Source organism: Chelonoidis abingdonii, chromosome 8 (genome assembly GCF_003597395.2).
Source record: "Chelonoidis abingdonii isolate Lonesome George chromosome 8, CheloAbing_2.0, whole genome shotgun sequence".
In the NCBI taxonomy this organism is placed as follows: domain Eukaryota; kingdom Metazoa; phylum Chordata; order Testudines; family Testudinidae; genus Chelonoidis; species Chelonoidis abingdonii.
This window is the reverse complement of record NC_133776.1, coordinates 66594771-66616553: the sequence shown is the minus strand read 5'-3', so window position 1 is coordinate 66616553 and position 21783 is coordinate 66594771. Positions and strand designations below refer to the sequence as shown.

At 51.2% G+C, this 21783-nt stretch overlaps 1 protein-coding gene across 1 annotated transcript; it reads right to left on the bottom strand.

The window, feature by feature from the left end:
- Nucleotides 1-11393: 11393 nt before the first annotated feature.
- LOC116820006 (thymosin beta-15A homolog) lies at nt 11394-13614 on the bottom strand. The gene is made up of 2 exons (XM_032772181.2): nt 13479-13614; nt 11394-11930 (listed from the first exon to the last, which is right to left on the bottom strand). Exons 1-2 carry the CDS (start codon nt 13612-13614, stop codon nt 11893-11895), a joined length of 174 nt encoding a protein of 57 aa, XP_032628072.2. The 3' UTR covers nt 11394-11892.
- Between the last annotated feature and the right edge of the window lie 8169 nt (nt 13615-21783).

The window sequence follows — 21783 nt, the reverse complement described above, 5'->3', positions numbered from 1 at the left end:
TCCCATCCCCCACTCTCTGCACCCACACCCGTGCTGGGAGGGGCATCGCCCCGGTTCAGTTCCCAGCACTGCTTGGCAGTGGTATACGGCGCTGCAGGCATGCACTTCGGGCCAATCCTGTCATGTCACAGGGCTGGCTGTGGGCAGGGTCTGCATGCTTGCTAAGACTCATCACTCTCGGCCTGTGTTACAGTGCGGGGGGCTGCAATCCCCGGCTGCGAGGGTCGGGAAAGGCTTCTGTTCCTGTATCAGAGCTGGGAGGCCAGCTTTGCAGGCAGGGCCTTCACGCCTGGGCCATCAAGTTCACTGTTCTTCCCCTGTGCTTCAGGGCTGAGGGTTGGTTTCCCTCCCTGTGACCCAGCTCTGGAGCTGGCTCTGGGTGTGATCAAGCTCTGCAGAGCCTGGCTGTAAGGCTGATTATTCTCTGTGCTGCAGGGCTCTGTGTGGGAGCCTACCCCAGGCACACCTCTGTCATGAGAGCAGAGATGGGTTTAGACATGCCAGCATTCACTCAGCCTTCTGGGAGGTTGCACAGTGAGCCTTGGAAAGAGAGGCTGGAGGGGAGAGATGAAAGGCAGGGCTAGGTGTGGTGTGTAAGAAGTCAGCCCCTGTTCACGCCTATAAGGATCTCAGATCAGCCTGGGACGCAGCATGGAGCAGGCGGTTTTGGCTGTGCAGTTGGTGAGCAGGGGATGCTAATGCTGGGAGGTGAGCTGGCTCTCAGAGCCCAGCTGCTCCCAGACAGAACAGCATGTGCTCCTGAGGACCTGGCAACTCGGTTAGTTCTGTAGAAAATCTAGCCCCTAATGAGGATGCTGAGCTCCTGAAATCTGGATGGTCCTCCATGTCTAACAGCCCAATGCAGATAGAGCATTCTTTCCCCACACAGCAGGTGTAGCCCGGGCAGTGCAAGACCCCTCCTAACACACCTCAACATGGCCTATACATTGTCTATAGGGGAGGGGGGCACCCAGTCACCAGCCAGCCAGGGGCTTAGCCTGTGAGATCTATTAGTGCCCAGAGTGGGGGTGGCGTTTGCTGACACCTCCTTGGGAGATGTAGGCCTGAGCCCACCTGCTTATTTCACCGGAGGTCCAGACAGGAAGGAGTCACTGAGTGACTATCAGCCACTAATGGCCTGGCTAGAGATGAACCAGTGACCTCGAAGGCAAAGGTTTTCTGTCCCATCACCCACCTGCTGCCTCAACCTGTTGCCCAGTGAATGAGTTTATTGGTATATGTGTAGCTGAATGAGGGTCCCTGACATAACCAGAGACACATGGCTGTTTCAGGCCCCATTAGCACTGCAATTCTAACTGAGGCAGGGGACTTGCTTACCACACAGTTGTCTTCCAACCCAGCTGGAGCACAGCTACAGATGTAGTGTAGATAGCACCTAGTGGAGTGCCAGTGATTAGGTTAAAAACCTGGACAACCCAAGGTTATGGAGAAGCAGTTAGTAATCTGTGTTATCACTGGGTCCTCTGACTTGGTGATAATAGCAGCATAGACGGGTCTTCGTCATAAATGCATCCTTCTCGTCCTATGGCTGATGCTGTCTCTGATGCAAGATAAGTGCAGACGTATGTGACATAAGATATGGTGCCTCCAGCCCTATTCCGATTCCCCTAACAGAGCTCCATCACCAGGACTGGAGGCCCTGGGATAACCCCCATGCTTAGGAACCAATGACTGTGGTCTGACGTTGACTGATATGGAATGGACAACCTGCCTCATTGCTCCACCTTCAAGAGGATGTGGGTCCCTCTGTAAGAGGGGGGAATCAACCTGGGAAGTATGCCCCTGGCCCAGCCATGTGGGTTTCCATGTGTCCTCCCCTCCTCCCAAGTGGCAGTTCACACTGAGTTGGTAGAAGAGAACCAGCAATCTGGCCTCCCTAGAAAGGTAAAGCACAACTCTGACTCACTTGTGCAATGAAGGGTGAGGGGGAAGTTTTATTAAGAGCAGTGGTTACTGGGTCTCATGCTTCCTTTGCTCACTTCCCCTTTTGTGAGGTCTTCAAAGCATGCGCAAAACCTTCGGTGCCTCCAGAGCCCTGGGCAGCAGAGAAGGTTTGCACGTAGCAACAGCAAATCCAGAGAGGGTGCAGGTTCCCCTCCTGCATTAAACTGGAGCCATTCCACATAGAGGAATTGCTGCGGGAGGAAAGATGGCCTAGTGGTTAGGAAGGTGAGGAGCTCTGCCAGCCTCCCTGTGACTTTGAGCAAGCTAGGCAGAGAACTATAGCTTCCAATCCATAGTATGGGGATGACACTATTTACAGATCTCACAAAGGTCAGGCTAAAGTCATGGGCCCAGACCCTTGTCTGGAGTAGCTCCATTGACTTCAACAGGGCTATGCTGATTGACAGCAGCTGAGGATCTGACTCTAGCTTGTAAAGGGCTTTGTAATCCTAGGCGGTAAAAAACACAGTATCATTACTCTGTTGAGGCCTTGAAAGGCAGAAGGGTTATGTGCACTCCCCTGTGCACTCAGAGATCTGCCTTCCCCGGCCCGGGGGAAGTGCCAGGGGTCACAGTGAAACAATACGGAAGCTCCTGGTGACTCACAGAGACTGAGAGTCAAATCCAGACCATGGTCAAACAGGTGCAGCTTTACTGGAGGCTGCGATCTCTTAACTCAGGTCTGAATTTGGTCCTTACATTCAAGTCCCCCAGTGTGGCGTGACTAACAATGTCTATTCAGGAGTGGTTCAGGTCCGGAACGGCCAGTTAGGCTTACAGGGCATCTCCAGAGCTGTATGTGGAGCCCAGGACACAGATAACAAGGGGGGCTGCAAGTCAGGATTGAGGGGCTCTGGTAAGTGGTCTGGAGACTGGTAACAAAGTCTTGCTTTCCCTTTGGAATTGGGGAACATGTGTGACGGTACCTCCCATAAGGCTTTATGGAAATATGCTTAGAATGTGTTTTGTGCTACATATGCCATGTAACATATCTCAAAAGTTATGATGTACTGAATGTATTAATCCTATTTGCATGCATCATTTTTGTTTTCAAAGTTATGAATGTTGGCTGTGTACTGGCTTGATTTCTAAATAACCTTAGTAGAGCATTTGCTCACTTCCTGGAGAAAGGAATGTTGAAATTAAGTACCTAATCAAGAAACACTTAAAGGACAATGGATCTTGGAATGCTCCAATCCACATAAGAAGTCTAAATGAGGATGTTCAAGGTAGCATGAAAACAATGTAAAAACTGTTGAGTCATGCATGGACATGTGACTTGCCCTGGTGACTCCCAAACTCCATCTTGGAGATGGACTTTGCATAGGAGTGAGGAGGGGGTCTCCACCCACAAGAGAAAGTCTATTTAAAAACCCTTGGGAGATCCCTCCATTTTGGTCTTCAGCTGGCTAAAAAGGGAGCCTCTCTACCCCCCAGGATACTTGAAAGAAACTGGAACAAAGGACAGTAACTACAGGGGGTGTGAGTGGTTGCTGGACCCAGGCTAAAAGGAGATTAGTCTGTAAAAGGGAGCATTCTGGAACTGGTGAGGATCTTACCTGTATTCAGTTTGATTCGACATAGATTTGCGCATTTTATTTTATTTTGCTTGGTGATTTGCTTTGTTCTGTCTGTTTCTACTTGGAACCACTTAAATCCTACTTTCTGTATTTAATAAAATCACTTTTTACTTATTAATTAATTCAGAATACGTATTAATACCCAGGGGAGCAAACAACTGTGCATGTCTCTCTATCAGTGTTATGGAGAGCAAACAATTCATGAGTTTACCCTGCATAAGCTTTATACAGGGTAAAATGGATTTATTTGGGTTTGGATCCCATTGGCAGTTGGGCATCTGAGTGTTAAAGGCAGGAACACTTCTGTGAGCTGCTTTCAGGTAAACTTGCAGCTTTGGGGCAAGTAATTCAGACCCTGGGTCTTTGTTGGAGCAGATGGGAGCATCTGGCTCAGCAAGATAGGTTGCTGGGGTCCCCAGCTGGCAGGGGTTTGTGATAAATATGTATTAACGAGTCAGACAGATGGGGTACGGATGCTTTCTGCAAAGTCTCCGTTTGTGGGAGATTCAAGTTCTGAACCAGTAACAATGTTTCTGATTTTTAAGACACAAGAATGGTCAAACTGGGTCAGACCAGTGGTCCATCTAGCCCAGTATCCTGTCTCTGACAGTGGCCAGTATCAGTTTAATGGAGTTAAAGCTGGGCCTATGATTTTCTTTTCTGATGCAAAGCATAGTTCTGTCTGCTTAACACTTCCTATTTTTGCCAAATCACAGAGCATCTAAATGTGGAGGAGAAAAGCTACACAGTAGATATGAAGTGAATTGATGCAAATGTGGTAGCCAACAACAGTGGAGGTTTACTCTATTTTAAAGCTACGGCTGAAAAAAAGGACAGTTACCTATTCCGTAACTGGCATTCTTTGAGATGTGTTGCTCAGATGTATTCCACAGTAGGTGTGCATGCTCGCCACGTGCACCAGTGCCGGAAGATTTTTCCTTAGCAGTACCCATGTGGGGAGCACCACTGTGACCCCTGGAGTAGTGCCTCTATATCGCACTATAAGGGGACTGCGCAATCCCCCCACCCTCAGTTCCTTCTTGCCAGACAATTCCAACAGAGGGGAGGAGGGCGGGATATGAAATACACCTGAGCAACACATCTCAAAGAACGTGGCCCTTAGCCGGCACAAAGTATTTCCTCTCCGCTTTCCTGCAGATGGGGGCCAAGGAAGCTAGGGTTTGCCACACTGTAGTCAAGTTGTTGGCTACCCCCTGATGGAGAGGTAGAGCCACCTGGCTTGGTACCGAGGATGACAGCACATTAAAAAGAGAGTCCAACAGCTCCTCCAGCTCCTCAGCCTGGAGCTGGAGATTGGACGCCACCTGCTTGAGGAGCTCTTGGTGAGCTTTGAAGTCCTATTGTGGGATATGCGGTGGTGCCACTATGGCATCCTCCAGTGCCAATGAGGGGACTGGCACAAAGCCTAGGGTGTCGGGCGGTACCGGTGGTTCGATCCCCAGGTCAGAGTCTGTGCGCAGTGCCGTTGGCTCAGGACTCGTTGATTTCTCCCTCTGTCGAGGAGGGAAGGCCGAGGGAGCCTGAGACTCTCCGGCCACTGAGTGGAATCTCACTTGGGCAGGCATCTGCGGCCACAGTGCCCATTGACACCATTGCACTTGCCATGGTGTTCCGTGCCACTGCCCGACTTGGGTGCTGCACAGCGCCATTTGTTCTTGCTGAGCCATCTGACTTGGAGACGGGTGGCTCGGTGCCAATGTGGAAGTTCCCGTCAACCACACCGAACTGTAGGAGCGGCGAGAGCAACGGTGTCCACGATGGTGCTGTCCGGGTGACTGGGACCTCGATGACAAGGATCGGTACCCGTCAGAGGTACTGCTCCTGTACTTGCTCCAGCAGCTGGAGCTACGATGGTTTGGTGCCAATGAATCTCGAGAGGAGTTCCGAGAGTGATATCTGGCAGGGCAGGAACTCGAATTGGAGCGTCTACGTCGGTGGCGTTGGGATCAGTTCTGGTAGCTGCAGCGCGAGGAGGAGCGTTGGCGCCACTTATCCCGGTGCCTGCGTCCCTGGTCGCAGGGCATGGAGGAGCCCTGAGGCTCCCTTCATGGGCAGCAAGCCGATCAGCCTGAGCGGGGTAGAGGGCTGGCGCAAGCTGTGGGAAGACTGCATCAAGCGAGGCGGCAAGCGGTCCTCGGAGCAGGGACTGTGCCGCATTAGGGAGGGCTGCTGTGCTCCCAGTGGCAGCTTCCCTCGAGACTGGCAGCCTGTCTCAGGCGGCACCCCGGGTACCGGGAAGGTTAAAATGTCATGCACAGCCTGTGCAGCCTCTGGAGTCGATGCCATCCTCACCACAGGGGAGGCATGTGCGGATGGGACTGGGCTGCTCTGCTCAACGTGAGTCGGAGGCCTGGATCCCGAGGGGGATTGTGGGCTGCCCAGCTCGGGTCCAGCCTCACTCCTATATTTCTCTCGGCGCTGCTGAGTCTTCCCCTGCTTCTTGGAGGGGGAGCAGTGCCAGCTAGTGGAAGGGACTTCACTCCGTACCAAAGACGCAGTGCCGGGTGCCGAGTCCGTTCAGCATGCCTGTGCTGGGACCAGCGCTGATTCCATTAGGAGAGTGCAAAGCCTAATGTCCCTCTCCTCCTTAGTCCGGGGCTTGAATGACCTGCAGATCCTACAGCGCTCACTTACATGGGTCTCACCCAAGCAATGGAGACACTGAGTGTGCGGGTCGCCTCTTGGCATAGAACTGGAACAGGAGTCACACGACTTGAAGCCTGGGGCACGGGGCATACCCTGAGCCCAGATGACTAACTGGAGAAAATTATTTAACTATTGGAAGAACTGTACTACTAAGGCTCTCTAGAGAAGCTGCAGCACAAAGTTCCAACGACCTTCACTGGCAGCAAGAACGAACTGAGGGTGGGGAGAGTGCGTAGCTCCCCTTATAGTGCAATATAGAGGCGCCACTCCAAGGGTTGCAGCAGTGCTCCCCCTGTACAGGTACTGCTAAGGGAAAAACTTGTGGCACTGGTGCACGTGGCAAGCACACTCACCTACTGTGGAATGCACATGAGCAATCACTCAAAGAACGGTGAGCGAGTCTTATTTTAAAACAAGTGTGTCTCTTCCTACAGGATCTGGTAAATCAGATATATGACAACCACCCCTGGTTAGCAGCAACCAAAGTCACAGAGAGATCCAGCATCACCAAAAGGAACCCAAACTAATGCCAACGGGAGATTATTCATGATCCCAACCAGAATGGTCACAGCTAAGGAAGATTCCAGCCCAGGTTCAGGCCTTTCTTTGGTGGTCCTCTACTGCAGATGCACCTGGATATTAATGAGGAGCAGACAAGCCACCACCTTCTTGCTCACCTTCCTAGAAAGGGAAGGTTAAAGTTAATGGTGATTGGCATGCACTTTGGTGTCAAAAGGGGTGACAGGCTTTAAGCAGCCAGGCCACATAGGGACAGAAACCTAGGACACCCTGCCCTGAATGCACACAGAATCAATACAAGAGAGTTAGCTCTGTGGCATCAACTGCAGCTCATGGCTCTTCACAGCCTCCATGGCCAGGACTGTGCAAAGCTGAGCCTCAAGGTACCTGCTTTCTAGAAGGCTGCAATGTGGAGTTGCCACACACTGTGCTGTCCGTGGCTTTGCAAAGTGTGCAGGAGTAGACTCACAACTCCCAGCCGGCACCAGGCTTCTTTTGCCCATGATATCCCAAGTGAAATCAAAATGAAAATCGTGACCAGCCAATCCCTGCCTGATTGGTGTCTCAGTGTTCAAAAGCAGCCAATCACAGTACTTGATATCAGCTGCTCTGACTACACACTGTCCTTGATGATACATGGACAACCCCTCCCCCGACTAGGCACATCCTGTCAATGCAACAGCAAATCAAACCTTCAGTGGCTATGACTCTCAGCCTTAATTGTGACTAATGGCCCAGGAGACGCACATTCAATGCATCCCTGACATTACAATCTTTAACCCTCACTTATTTTAATTCTCTGACTTGTGAAAGTAAATGGATTCCAGTAGGGGAGCAAGAACAGAGGCAAACATACAGTTTTTGTGTATATAAGGATCTCTCCCTTCTAAACAAAATTGCTAAGGAACTAGTGCTAGCTACATTGTAGCAATCTAAGGAAAGGATGGGAAACTCCATTGAATATTTCCCTATTTATGTTTACATTGCTGTGTTTTCAGAATTGTTCTTTCAATCTTATCCCCCTGAAATGCTAGCTAACAAGAGTTTTTGAGGTTTGTGCATCCTGACTGGTGCATTTGGAACATTGCCATTAGCTATTGGGAATATCCCAAGGCCTGTTTTACACGTTCATCTTGGCAGTGCTTCCAGACTCGATTTTGTGGTTATTTCTGGTTGGGGTGACTCTAGGGTCACCAAGATCTCATTCTGCTGTGGAAGCTCCAGTGTCTGTACCTGGGATATACACCTGCACTCTTCAGAGGTACAAGCACTTGTGTGAAATGGATGTAAGTGGTCTGATTAGCAAGACTAAGTTTCCTGCTGCATTAAAACCCTTTTGTTGACTTAGAAGCTCGCAACATCAACAGTTTCTGAACCAGGGCTCATTTCCTGAGTTTGAAAGTTACTTGCCTCTGAGACCGTAGTGGATCACGGACTGCGGGAGTTATGCTGACTGGGGGTAGATCAGGCAAATGATACACTGAAAAGTGCTTGAAGAGGAACCACGCCAACTCAGGAATATCTGTGAAACCCTTCCACGCACTCATCTTCAGGTCTTTCAACAGTGCTTCTGCAACAGGGCTGGGCAAACTTTTTGGCCCAAGGGCCACATCAGGCTTCCAAAACTGTATGGAGGGCCAGGTAGGGAAGGCTGTGCCTCCCCAAACAGCCTGGCCCCCTTCCACTTCCTGCCCCCCTCAGAACCCTCCCTGCTTCTTGTCCCCTGACCGCCCCCTATAAACCCCCCCTGCTCTCTGGCTGCCCCCAACCCCTATCCACACCCCCACCCCCAACAGGCCCCCTGGGACTCCCATCCCCTGATTGCCCCCACCACCCCCAGAACCTCTGCCCCATCTGCCCCCCAGGACCTCCTGCCTCTTATCCAACCCTTACCATGCTGCTCAGAGCACCAGGACTGGCAGCCGCACTACCTGGCTGGAGCCAGCCCTGCCGCTGCACAGTCTAGAGCACCGGGGCAGGCCAGCAGTTCTTGCAGCTGTGCTGCCAGCCCAGAGCGCTGGCAGCACAGCACTCTGAGGCTACAGGGAAGGAGGGACAGCAGGGGAGGGGTCATGGGCTAGCCTCTCCGGTCCGGAGCTCAAGGGCTGGGGAGGAGGATCCCACAGGCCAGGTGTGGCCAGTAGGCTGTAGTTTATCTGTTCTACAGGCTAAATTTAGAAGCAGCTGTGCAGCCTCTTTCCTATTTAGAAATGTGCTTCGTTAGACTGGAAGCCAGCAACAGGCCAGTGTAGGTAGCAAGTTACTGAACTAGATGGACAAATTGTCCAAAGCCAGCATGGTAACTGCTTTCCCATTGAGCTGACTAGGCTTTCTTACAGCCTTAGCCATAATCCATGGTTGGCAGGTGACCTCAGTAATTAAGAGCATCCTCAGATCTTCTGTGCAGATGATTCCTTCATGGTGAGCAGAGGTGCCTCTTTTCACCCACCCTTTGTGTGCACTAGCTTTTCTTTTTCTCCTTAAGTTCACCCACAGCTAGTAGCAACCCATGGCACAGCTGCACAACTGGTAACAGGGATAGGAACACCAGCATACACTTATAGACCTGCTCTGAACTTTCCACCAGGTGACAGTGGCAAAACACCAACCTCCACTCTATTACAGCCACCACAATTTCTGCTGCTGGCTGAGCTGCAGAAGTGGGATGTTTGTAAATGCCAGCAGGGGCGCAGCAATTAAACAGTCCAACACATGGTCTGGGAAGAGTCAAACCAACAGGTGACAGGCAATACCAGAGCCCTGCTAGTGCTTGACCTGCCCCACCATCTGGGGACTTTTAAAACACAAATGCTTTAGAAGGACCACAAAGCAGCTGCTGAAAGCCTCAGCAAGTGGCATCCCTTTCCTCCAGGCAAGCATTAGGGAAGACATTCTAGGACTACTGAATCAGACAGTGAAAGCAGGTCTGCAGTTGTCCAGTGCTTATGTCTTGTATTTATGCTGGATGGAAGAGTTTTTTGTTTTTTTTTGGAGGGCGGCATACATTGCTCCTTATTCCATCAGTTAATAGGTACTAAGATAGGACTGTAGGGAACTCTTTTAGTAAGAGCTCTCTGCCCTGTCTCCTCTCCCACCTCACAGGAAGAGGGTAATTTGCTACACATTCAACAGCACACACCTGTAGGCAACTACTGCCTCTTTTAGTCTACTGTCAGCATGAATGAGGGGTATTTTACTAGTGTTTTAATCTTGCATCTGCACTAGGACACCCAGAGCTGTGAGCCTTCTACACAGCACTACTGACTCTACCATGTCCAGGCCACTTGAGATGGGTCAAAATCTTCCTATTGATCAGCTGTTTTACACAAGAGAACAGCTGTAAGGTCACATGCTAGGGAAAAATTTTAAACAGGATCCACTGCACTGGCACAGGTCTTAAGAGCCAATTGTTAGAAAAGTCTTTAGAGCACAGACGTCAGATACCCAACCTGTGAGCACCAACCAACTCACTTCGCAGAGCAGACCAGCCTGGCCTACTCCACAGGGAGCCTGGGGGTGAGGAGGGAAGGTCCCTGGACCAGGAAAGGGGGCAGCAGCCAAGGCAGGGCAGGTGCAACACACATCTCCCCCAGGGAATTCCTGGCTGCTCACGGGCAGTTACCCCCCCCCCCCCGCCCACATCACTATAGAGGCCACCAACCAGCACAGTAGATGCCCTGCCCCCTACTGAAGGCTCAAGCCCAGGCCAGGCACCCCTCCCCTGGCTTGGCACTTACCAGCCCTGCCTCATGTCCAGTGCTTGCAGCCTCAGCCCAGGGGTGGGGCAGGGGGAGAAGCAGGGAGAGACACACACACATGGTTCTGGCCATTAGAACAGTTGGAGTGCAGCATGCAGGGTTGTGAGGTGATCCCCCCAGGCAGGGGGCAAACCCAGCAGCCCCACTCTGCCACTTGCCCACAGTGAGCCCACACAGGCCACATGCGGCCTGAGGACTGCATGTTGTGCAGGCCTGACCTAGTTCCATTCCCTCCCACCTCTGCATCATTTGGCTTGCAGGGTGAACAGTAAGAGCATCCTATTTACATTAAGGCCTTGTATAAATGCATCCACCCCACAGGGTGGGGGTGGGAGGATGAGGGTTGAGTAGCTATACCAACCCTAGTGGTGCATTCCTATCCAAGAGTAGCAGCCTAGCTAGCACTTTTATTCTAGTGAAACTGCATCCACACTAGGGGATGTGCCACTATAACTGGTTGGTTAAAATAATCTGACTCCTAACCAAGTTAGTTATGTCATTCCACAAATCATTTAGGCCTGGCATACAAGACTAGTTACTAGATGAAAGGTCACATTCTCCCTTTGAGCCTTGGGGAAGCTTTTCAGTAACATCAGCAGAATACCCTGTGAGCAGGAGTAGTATGTAGCCTTAAGTTTCTCTTAGCCCATGAAAAGGGAGCTCAGCCCTACCCAGGGGGTGACTAACACTGAGTTGTCTTTAAGCACCCTAAGGAAAATTAATATGGTTGTAGCCTAGCTTTACAAGTCACGCTCATCAAGGGCAGGGATGGGAGCACCAGCATGGAAAGAGCAGACTTCTCTACCATATCTCCTGCCCAAGATCAGATGCAGCACCAACACCTCCTGACAGGCCAACAGCAAAACAAGCTGAAGAGCCAGGAAAGAAGCCTGGAATCCTTAAGCATGTCATTATATTTTTTTATTTTTATAATAAACCTTTCACTATTTTAAGGAAGACAAATTAATTGTGAGTGAGGCTGCAGAAACATCATTGTGAGCAAATATGCCAGACAGACCCAGGTCAGTAGGCCAAAGGCCAAATCAGAAGAATTTCACTGCCCCGCCCCCCCGACCCCCACCACATAGCAGAAGGGGGTCTCTGTACCCAGGAGCTCCCATAGCCCTCTGCTTCCTTCTCCTCCCTCATTGCATAAGAGCAAGATCAGTGCTGTAAACAGGAGGTGGCCAAGCAGAAAAGGTGGGGTTGGGTCAGGTCAGGCTACCGATGAATTCTGAAAGGACCATGCTTCATTCTTCCACCTGCCAAAGCAGCTGGCACAGTGGGACAGAGTTAGAAGTTGCAGCATTTTTCTATACAAGTAGATGTAATTATAAAAAACAGATGATTTAATTCAAAGCAAAAAAATTAAGTGGTGGCTCTTCCTTCCATGCCATCTCCCTCTATGAAGACTTCACACATTCTTTCTCCTGCTCGATGGCTGAAAGAGAAGAGAGTTCTATTAGCCTCTCTGCCTTAATGCTATCCCCTTCAAGGGTTGGAACTATACAGCACAGCTGCTCTACCTGCAGAGAGCCTCATATAAGGCTAGCATCTACAGCTGCCAAGCCTTGATAGTAGGTCAATACACTAGCACCTTACAGGTCAGGATGAGGAGCATCCAAAGCCTGGGCAAGCTTTGAGATGTGTTGCACCAGTTTGTGTGTGTATTAGGTTTTATGTTTTGCATAGTTTTAGAGATTTGAGTTGTCTTGCCCTCCCCCCCAAACCTATCCCCCCACTAAGTCAGTGCTACAACAGAACATGTATACAACAGGACATTAAGGGGACTATTCATGCAAAACTGGGTCTTAAAGCTTTCCGTAGGGAGTGTCCATGACAGAAGAACATTGCTGCTGCCCAGGTCAAACTGGAAAGGAGTCAGTCCTGAGAACTCACTACTCCAGTGAATTCTCAACACCTAGTGAGATGGACAAGTACCATCCCATTCTGCAGACAGAAAGGAGAAATGTGAAGTGACCTGTCTAGACCAGGGGTTCTTAAACTGGGGGTCAGGACCCCTCAGGGGTCTTGATATTATATGGGGGTCACGAGCTGTCAGCCTCCACCCCAAACCCCACCTTGCACCCAGCATATATAGTGGTGTTAAATATATATTTCTTAAAAAAGTGTAATTTATAATTGCTCTGCAAAAAGGGTCACCAGTACAAGAATTTGAGAGTCACTGGTCTAGACCATTCAGCCTCAGAGCACCAGCTCTTTGCATGCAGTAGTTGGGCAGCTGCCTACAGCATCACTATTGTATTTCACATTTCAAAAGACACCTCAGCAAACATGCCTGAAAGACCTGAGCAGGTAGGCTTAAAACAGCAAAGTGCAATAAGAGCTAGAAACCTTCTTACTACTAAAATATGTTTTAAGATATTGACAACTTCCGAGCCAGAGGCGTTTGTGTCGTTCTAGCTCTTGCTGAGGCTCAGATCCTATCTGAGGTTTAAAAAAAAAATCAAATATTTGGAACAAAAAACAGACCAAAATGCCTCAGCCTGCCAGATTCCTCAGTGATGAGATCAGCACAAGTACATCCACTCCCACTTGACACTCCTACACAACCAGAATTGGAAGTCTGTGTCAACAAAATGCTAATAGGAGAACCATGTTTTGGAGTACCAGGCTTTGGGCAGTTCTGCCAGTCCCCTTGCTTTAGAAGGCTTTCCTCTTCCCTTCTCTCTGGGCACCAGACCACTTGGACAGAGACTCACATCACAAAACTAACTAAACTTTAATTCAGCTTCTTCTGCTAGCAAGAAGTATGACCTGGCAAGTATAAGAACTGCTTCAAGCAGTAGACCCAACTTACACCTAAGATTTAAAGCCTCCAGCAGAGAACCTGGAATTCATGACATGTTGCTGTAAGGAAGTGGCATTACTGGCCATCCATTGAGTTGTCCATGCATACAAAGGTTTAGGAACCACTTGACTGCTCAGCTAGCTCTCCCCTTACAAAAGGCGGGAACTGGATACTTACTCTCCTTTGACGGGAGTGTGTTCTTCTCCTCCGTGTTCGTCTTTTTCAGCTTCTTCTTGTCAAATTTCTCAACTTCAGAGAGGTCTGGTTTGTCACACATTTTAGCTAAATTAGTAAGAAACAAGTTACAACCCATCCCTGCAAGGGAAATCCCAGGTGGCATGGGCTGAGTTACACAGCCAGAACCCTTCTGGGAGAGTGACCAGATGTAACAGTATGAACTGCCTGGCTGATGATTTCATGTATATTAGCAAAGAACTCAGGATTCAGCTCAGACTTCAAGCAGTGATAACTGGATGGGCCTTTGAGACAGCACAGCTAGCAAGGCCATGTGTCATGTGTCAGAACAGGGATGGAGGGAAAGCCCATAAGGGAGTTTTATTTTTAATAAAGGCTGATTAGGACAAGAGACCCACCCCAACTGATTTGGGTTGGGCACCAGAGCCCTTTCTCCTGGGCTTGAAGTGATAGGTGTAGATCTCCTTTGTATTAGGCTCCTAATAGTGAAGAACTACATTGTTCTGAGACAGGAGCAGAGCCAGGCCAGCATTATCTTCCCTTTTATCAATACCTGCCTCTTCCCCAGCCTCGGTGGGGGAGAAGCAAATCCTTCCATCACCCACCACTTCTGCCAGTCTACACATCTAGAGAAAGCCGCCAGGTGTCCTCTGCTCTCCATTCAGCCTCACAGCCCGAGTTACAGCCAAGTGCTCCTACACCACAGGAGTTACCTGAGCAATGCCAGCTAGCAACCCCAGCTCAGCTTGCGTCTCTCTGCGGAGCCCAGACCGGCCACATTCAACATTTACACCCGTTATAAGGTGTAAGTGTCTCCAATCAATGTATAAAACCCACTGCCCCGCTTTCCGCCCCTTAGCAGCGGCTGCCGCCGCCCAGAAGGACCCCAGAGACTCCGCGGTGCTCCACAGGGGGCAGTGGGGCGGAGCCCACCGCCCCCCACAGGGCAGGGAGCAGTGCTGTGGGAAGAGGGGCTCAAGACCCCCGCTGCAGCCGGACACACCCGCGATGCCCGGCGCAGGGCAGGCGGTAGAGCCCCTCCCCAGACTGCGGAGGGGGAGGACAATGGGCAGCGCGCTGGGAGGAGCCGAGACTCGCCCGAGACAGAAGCTAAAGCCTCAAACAGTCCCGGGGCTCTCCACGCAGCACCCCTGGGTGAGCGGCTCCGCGCCTCCTCCAGGCACCGCTCCCCAGTTCACCGGAGAGGGACGCTCCCGGAGCCCGCGCCTCTGGGCGGCGGTTTCCGGCCCATCCCTGCCCCGGGCGCTTTGCCCACAGCAGGGTTGGGTTGTTCCCCGCCCAACCCTGCCACATGGCGATTGCTCCGCGGGGAACAGCTCTTCCCCCCACACCCCAACAGCCAATTACACCCAGCAGCGCAACCGCCCCCACCTCCCAACAAGGAGGAGGCTCCACCAGAACCCCACGTCCCTGCAACGGAAGCAGCCCCAACAGTGGGGCATCTCCACCAGGTTCCCCCATGCATGCAACAGGCAGAAACTGCAGCCATCGCCAACACCCCCCATTCTGGCCCCCGGTACGTGCAAGGGTGCACCTCTAACAGCACCCCGGGTACATACAAAGGGGGCTGCACGCCCCGTACCTGCTGCGCTGGCTGTAGCGCTCCCGAGAATACCACTGCACTCACTCAGGTGTCTGCTACTCCCGCGTGGGGCGTCTCCTTATATAACCGGCTACTGCCCGCCCCTGCCTCCCATTGGCTGTCCGCCCTGCCCGCCGCTCGGCATGCTGGGAAGCGTAGTTGGGTCGCGGGGCCCTCTCTTGTTCGAGCCGCGCCAGAGAACTACATCTCACAGGGTGCACCGGAGCGGGGGTACAGCGCCCCTTCTCCCGCTGTAGCAGAACACGTGAGGTGGCGGGCGCTGCAGAGAGAGGGGTGGGTGGGTCCCTGGCCTGGCCCTGCAGCAGGCATCTGAGGGGGTCTCTCTCCATCGGCTACAGTCACAATGGCTGGCTCTCCCCACGTGTCAGAGGGCCACGGGGGAGCCCCGAAAAGCAGCTGCATAGGGATCTCTGCTCTCGCTGTAGAGAGAATCGCAGACTGGCGGGCACACCGATAGAGACAGACGGACACGCGCAGACAGGCTCACAGGCAGAGAGACACATACAGAGGCACGCAGATCCACATCCCCCAGAGAGACAGACCCAGGCAAACAGACTGCAGCTCCCCTACGATATTTTTGCTCCCATCGGCAGAGCTGAAATAGGGAGAAACTGTAGCGAAAATATGCTGGTGGGGCCATATGGCCATGCAGACAGGCAAGCACAGACAAGGCACATGGACAGACTAGACGGTCCTATGCATGTACGCAGACACACTCACAAAACAGCACTTCCTTGTATAGGGCCTCTTTCCCAACCCTCCGAAAAGCAAGTCCTTTCTCAGCCGGGGACAAAGCATGAGAAAATCTAGCTCTAAAGACAATGCATGGAAGAGACTGAGGCTAGGGCTCTTGAGTGGAATTGGCTGTAGGAACCCTGCAGCGCCGCCATCTCCAGCAGAACAAATACACCTATCTTAGCAGACGTGGTTCACTTTAGACTCTGCACAGCCTCTTTGTGGCCTGGATTTGAAGGCGGCGAATGTGAGGACGCTAGGCCACAGCTAAGTGTAGGATGAGCTCATGGCCTTTCGCAACGCCATGAATGAAGCTCTCCAGTGAGAGCTAAATTACACCATCTCCATCTCTCCACCAGTAAACCTTGGAAGCACAGCCATGCAGCAAGGCTGTTAGCTAAGCAGGCAGGAGAGCTGGGCTTCTCTGGTGAAACGTGCTCAATCTGGGAGGAAAAGAGATTCAGTCATTCACTATGCTGGAGTGTGGGGTAACGACTCTTTGCCAGAGGCAGTTTTGAACAGGGGAGCAAGAACCCCTTTGAGGAGGGCCAAGAAAAGGGTGTGCCCCGCAGCAAGATGACAAAGACTGTTCTTATTCTCTTCCCAACAGCACCATCTAGTGACTGACGCTCAAGTGTAATGACACAAAGAAATGGGGCTAAATTCACCCCTAGGGTTACACAAATGAAATCGGTTGAATTGCAGCAGGGAGGAAATTGGTCCATGATTGCAAGGGGAACTGCAAAAGACAACTCTGTTTTTTAAAAACAAGGAGGAGTCCTTGTGGCACCTTAGAGACTAACAAATTTATTTGGGCATAAGCTTTCGTGTGCTAAAACCAGATGCATGGAGTGAAAAATACAGTAATCAGTATATATATTACAGCATACGAAAAGATGTTTTTTAAGAGACTATCAACAGATATTATCCCTGAAGGTTGTTCGCACAGAATGCCTGTCTAAGCCTGATTTCACCTCTGTCATTGCCCTAAAGTGGGCAAACCACATCCCGCAGACCGGATCTGGCCCATGAGTTGTTTAAAGCCAGCCTGCAAGTTCCTGCCGAGGAGCGGGCTCCGGGGCCACACCACGTGGCTTGGCCTGACTCTGGTGCTCTAGCTGGGGCACTGGGTGGGGGGGCCATGTCACGCTCCATGGCACCACTCCAGCTCCCACATGCTCAAATGGGAGCTGCAGGGAAGTGCCTGCGGATGGGGCAGTGTGCAGCGCTGCCTGGCCATGCCTCCACATAAGAGCCAGAGAAGGTACATGCCACGGTTTCCAGGAGCTGCTTGAGGTAAGTGCTGCTCAGAGCCTGTACCCCTGAGCCCCTCCCCAAACCCCAACCCTGATCCCCCTCCCACTCTCCACACCCCTCAATCCCAGCCCGGAGCACCCTCCTGCACCCCAAACCTCTCGTCCCCAGCCCCCCGCAACCTGAGCCCTCGCCTCCTCCCACACCCCAACCCCAATTTTGTGAGCATTCATGGCCCACCATACAATTTCTATTCCACGGTGTGGCCCTCAGGCCAAAATATTTGCTCACCCCTGCTTTAAATAGTATGTGTAACAATGGCAGACAATTGCCCCGCATCTTGCCACTGGGATGTTCAGGGTAAATTGCCATCTTCTGCTTCCAACATTGATGTCCATTGGTGAATAGGTCTTGTGGATAGCTCAATAGTTTAAGCATCGGTTTTTAAGCATCTGTGGTCTGATTTTCAATTGTGAACACCCAGAGCTCTCACTGAAATCACCAGGTGCTGTGGTTGCATAACATCTCCAACAAATCAGACCACTGAAGTCCTTGTGTGCTTAACTCAGCCCTTCATTCTTCCAAGGTAAATTAAATTCCATACTCTTTATCTGATGGGGTTCTTCAGGATGATATTTTAAAAACAGAGGGAGTCTGTTGTGGATTGGCACTAAAGAGCAGGGCTGCCGTGGATCAAAATTTCCCTCCTCCCAGCTGCTGTGTCATATGTGATATGCTGGCTGCCATGCTCCACCCCAGAAGGGGCTGCATTTAAGTAGTGCTGCATGCACAGTTTGTAAACCACATTGGGATTCGTAGGGAGGGAAGACCCTTTAAAAATGTCAGTATTATTCTTCTAATTGAATAGCTTGTCTCTTTATTCTGCAACCCATTAAATCTTGATCTGGAAGCATCAAAAAGGCACTTCCCCAACTGACACCAAAAATAAATCCCTTCCAGCATTTGATTATGCTATTACAAAGAAATAGCTGAGGAGAGAAGCTAGGCAGTGAGTGACACCAGCACCTGATGCTTTTCGGAGACTCTGCTGTTACCTAGGTTTCTTTCCTGGCACGTTCCCAATTTAAAAGGAGGCTGTTTGGGAAAAAAGACCTGTGTGCAAAACTAGTACCAGATTTGTGCATCAGTGGGAGCGTATCGGGTGTTGTGACAGATGCTTCACTCTCCTGCCTGTCTGTGGACATATTTGATTTTACAGGAGTGTTACTGCCACTGCTTTTCTGGGATCGATTTGGTCCTCAAAAGAAAAACTCCCTCTGAAACAGCAGGTAAATAGAGAGGGTTGATTGCAACTCTCTGGCTTACACTGAAGAGACAGAAGGATGCAAGATTTTCAGGTAGACAGTATAACAAAACTCTGTGAAAAGCGAGCTACCACATATTGTTTTGAGCACGAGCCATATAAAAAGGACCCTTAGGGGAAAGCATGCAAGGCAGCTTGTCAAATTCATTTGGAAGTGAACTCTGGATTCCACATTTAAATGGGGCCAGGGTATAAATTCAGGACATCATATTGCCCTCAATCTACAGGGGCTTGTCCCCTGATGTCACAAGGAGATTTGCACAGAGCTCAGGAGGAGGGTCTGGCCTGTATGTAGTCATTAAACTCTTCAATATTGTTTATCCAGTTCCTTGCTGCAGTCAGTATCACTTAGTGAGAGATTCTGTGCTCTGGTAGGCCACCATTACTTCTGCCCTTTGTTTCTCTTCCCCTTTCCCTCTTCTGTCTGTTCATCCCTTTGCAATCTCTTCCTTGCAGAAGTTGCCACTTCCTACATGTGGAGGGCGCCACTCCCACCTCTTCTTCCAATGATATCCCCTAAAGCAGGTCTGCACAACTCATAAAATGGTGAGGGCCACATTACTCCAAAGAAAACAGCCAAGGGCTGAAACCCCCCAGCCCTGCGGAAACACTCCCCTCCCCCCCCAGGACCTCCCGGCCCACGGAAACACCCCACCCCAGCACTGCCCAGCCCTGCAGAAACAAACCCTCCTTCCCCAGCACCGCCCCACCAAAACAGCTGTGAGCCAAAAAGGAAAGTTGGGGGTGGGAGGTGATACTTGATTTTAAATCAGTCAGGGGCTCCCAGCTGAAGAGGTGGCTGGGAGCTGTCAGGGGCAAATTAAAGGGCCCGGGGCTCTGGCAGCTGGGGGAAACTGGAGCTTTGCGGGGCTGCAGCAGGGATTTAAAGGGACCAGAGCTCCTGCCACGGAGGAGAGCCCTAGCCCTTTAAAGCCCGAGCCCTTTAAATCCCAGCCCTAGCCCATCTACTGGAGCCGCGGGCCAGGATTCAAAGGGCTCTGGGCTGTCTGCAGCCTCTGGGGAGCCCTGAGCTCTTTAAATCTCAGTCGTGGCCGGGAATCTCTGCGGGCAGCCCAGAGCCCTTTGATTCCCGGCCACGGCTGAAATTTAAAGGACTCTGGGCTCCCCGCTGCTGCGGGCAGCCCAGAGCCTTTTGAATCCCGACCGCGGCTGGGATTTAAAGGGCTCTGGGCTCCCCGCTGCTGCGGGCAGCTCAGAGCCTTTTGAATCCCGACCGCGGCTGGGATTTAAAAGGCTCTGGGCTCCCCGCGGCTGTGGGCAGCCCAGAGCCTTTGACTCCCGACCGCGGCTGGGATTTAAAGGGCTCTGGGCTCCCCGCTGCTGCGGGCAGCTCAGAGCCTTTTGAATCCCGACCGCGGCTGGGATTTAAAAGGCTCTGGGCTCCCCGCTGCTGCGGGCAGCTCAGAGCCTTTAGAATCCTGGCCACGGGCCGCACAGTGAGCCTCCGCAGGCCGCATGTTGTGCTGGCCTGCCCTAAAGCAACAGCAATGGAAAGTTATGGTTGATGCTGAAGTGGTGACATGAGGCTGGAGAGCTGATGCCTCAATGAGGAGAGGGGGCAGAGAGGTGCATCCCTCTGTGGCATTGTTTTAGGCTGTCTTCAGACTCAGGCAGCTACTTTACTTTAATTTTGCAATGAACCCTTAGAATCTCCCCAACTTTAGTATGCCAAGCAGGCCACATAAATATAGCACAGAGATCAGATCCAGCCCACAAAGTGTTGGCTGCAGGACTAAACTCACTAGTTTATTAGATTATAAACCCTCCAGTCCCAAACAATAGGCAACCATAGCTATAACTCAGTAGTCCGCTGTGGGGTACTAGCACTTGTCTGGAGACAAGAGTCACAACCCTGCTCTTCGTTTGGTGTCCCTCTGCCAAAGTCAGTTTGTTCAGCCACTTGTGAGGGCTCCTCCTGCAATAATCCAGAATGCTCCAGAAAGGAGGGCAGCAGGAATTTTAGATGTCTTGTTTAGAAGAACCAAGTGGAATAATACAGAAGCAGTGTTATGTCATTTCAGGTGGAAGAGTGAAACATCCACTGACCCCATGAAGCACAGAGACTGGGGCACAGTGTCAGCTTGTGGACTACGCAGGAATCTAACAGGAAATCAGATAGAGAGAGAGAGATGGACAGAGGTTACAGCCCGAGTCAGATACTGAATCGTGTCATCATCAGATTGTTGATGTAATTGCTAAGTAAAGGTATCTCACCAACAGGGCCGGCGCTTCCATTTAGGTGACCTAGGTGGTCGCCTTTGGCACCAGGATTTGGGGGGGCGGCCTTGTGTGGCCCTCGGCGGCAATTCGGCGGCGGGGGGTCCTTCCACGCTCCATGTCTTCGGCAGCAATTCTGTGGCGGGTCCTTCACTCGCTCCGCTGCTGAAGTGCCCCGAAGACCGGGAGCGCGGAAGGACCCCTGCCTAGGGCACCAAAAACCCTGGCGCTGCTCCTGCTCACCAACACCTGAGACTCTGGTGCAGATGTAAGTAGGTGCCTATATCTCACTGGGAACTAGGTGCTTAAATACCTTTGAGGATCTGGGCCACACTGCTTTCTGCGGAAGAACAAAAATCATGATGATAGGCCAATTAGATAAATTTGCCACTGATAGCTCACTGGAGTTGCAACTGCTTACATCTGAGCTGAATCTGGTCTAAAGGGTCTTTGATTTAATCAGGCTAACAAAAAAAAATAATTTTTTGACGTATTTCATCTCTGAGCAGAACAAGTTCTCATGCATCATCTGTCACATCTTCAGTGCACGCTCTGCCCCCCTGCAAGGTCATCTCCACATTCCAGTGCTGCAACACAGCACAGCTTCATACTATCTCCCAGCCAACATGCCTGCCAGTTGAACAGGAGTGATGTCAGGATAGATGCTGGCATGTCAGAAGCCTCTGAGAGAGAGAAATGACTCAGTGACACCCACCTGGAATCTCTCAGAGAGGAAGAAGTGGAACTGCTACATGCCCACCTCACCCACTCTGCAAGGGAGTCATCAATGTTGTCTGACCAATACTAGCAAAGGTTGTGACAGATCTAACAGCACCATGGGCACACATTAGCAGTTAGCAGAGGCAGATCACCCTTCACATATAGCAGGAACGGTCCTGTGCCAAGCCCAGCTTTGAACTCTGGAAGGATGTTTGGAGGATCATGAAACCTTGCAGAACTCAGCTGTGACCATAACCTTCACCCCAACCTTCTCTGTAGCTACATGAACTGACAATTAAAACACACATGGCCTGAAATCCTGCCCCCCATATTCTCATAATCTCATTGACTACAGTGGAGCCAGAAATTCACCCAAGAGTCTATAAGTTGCC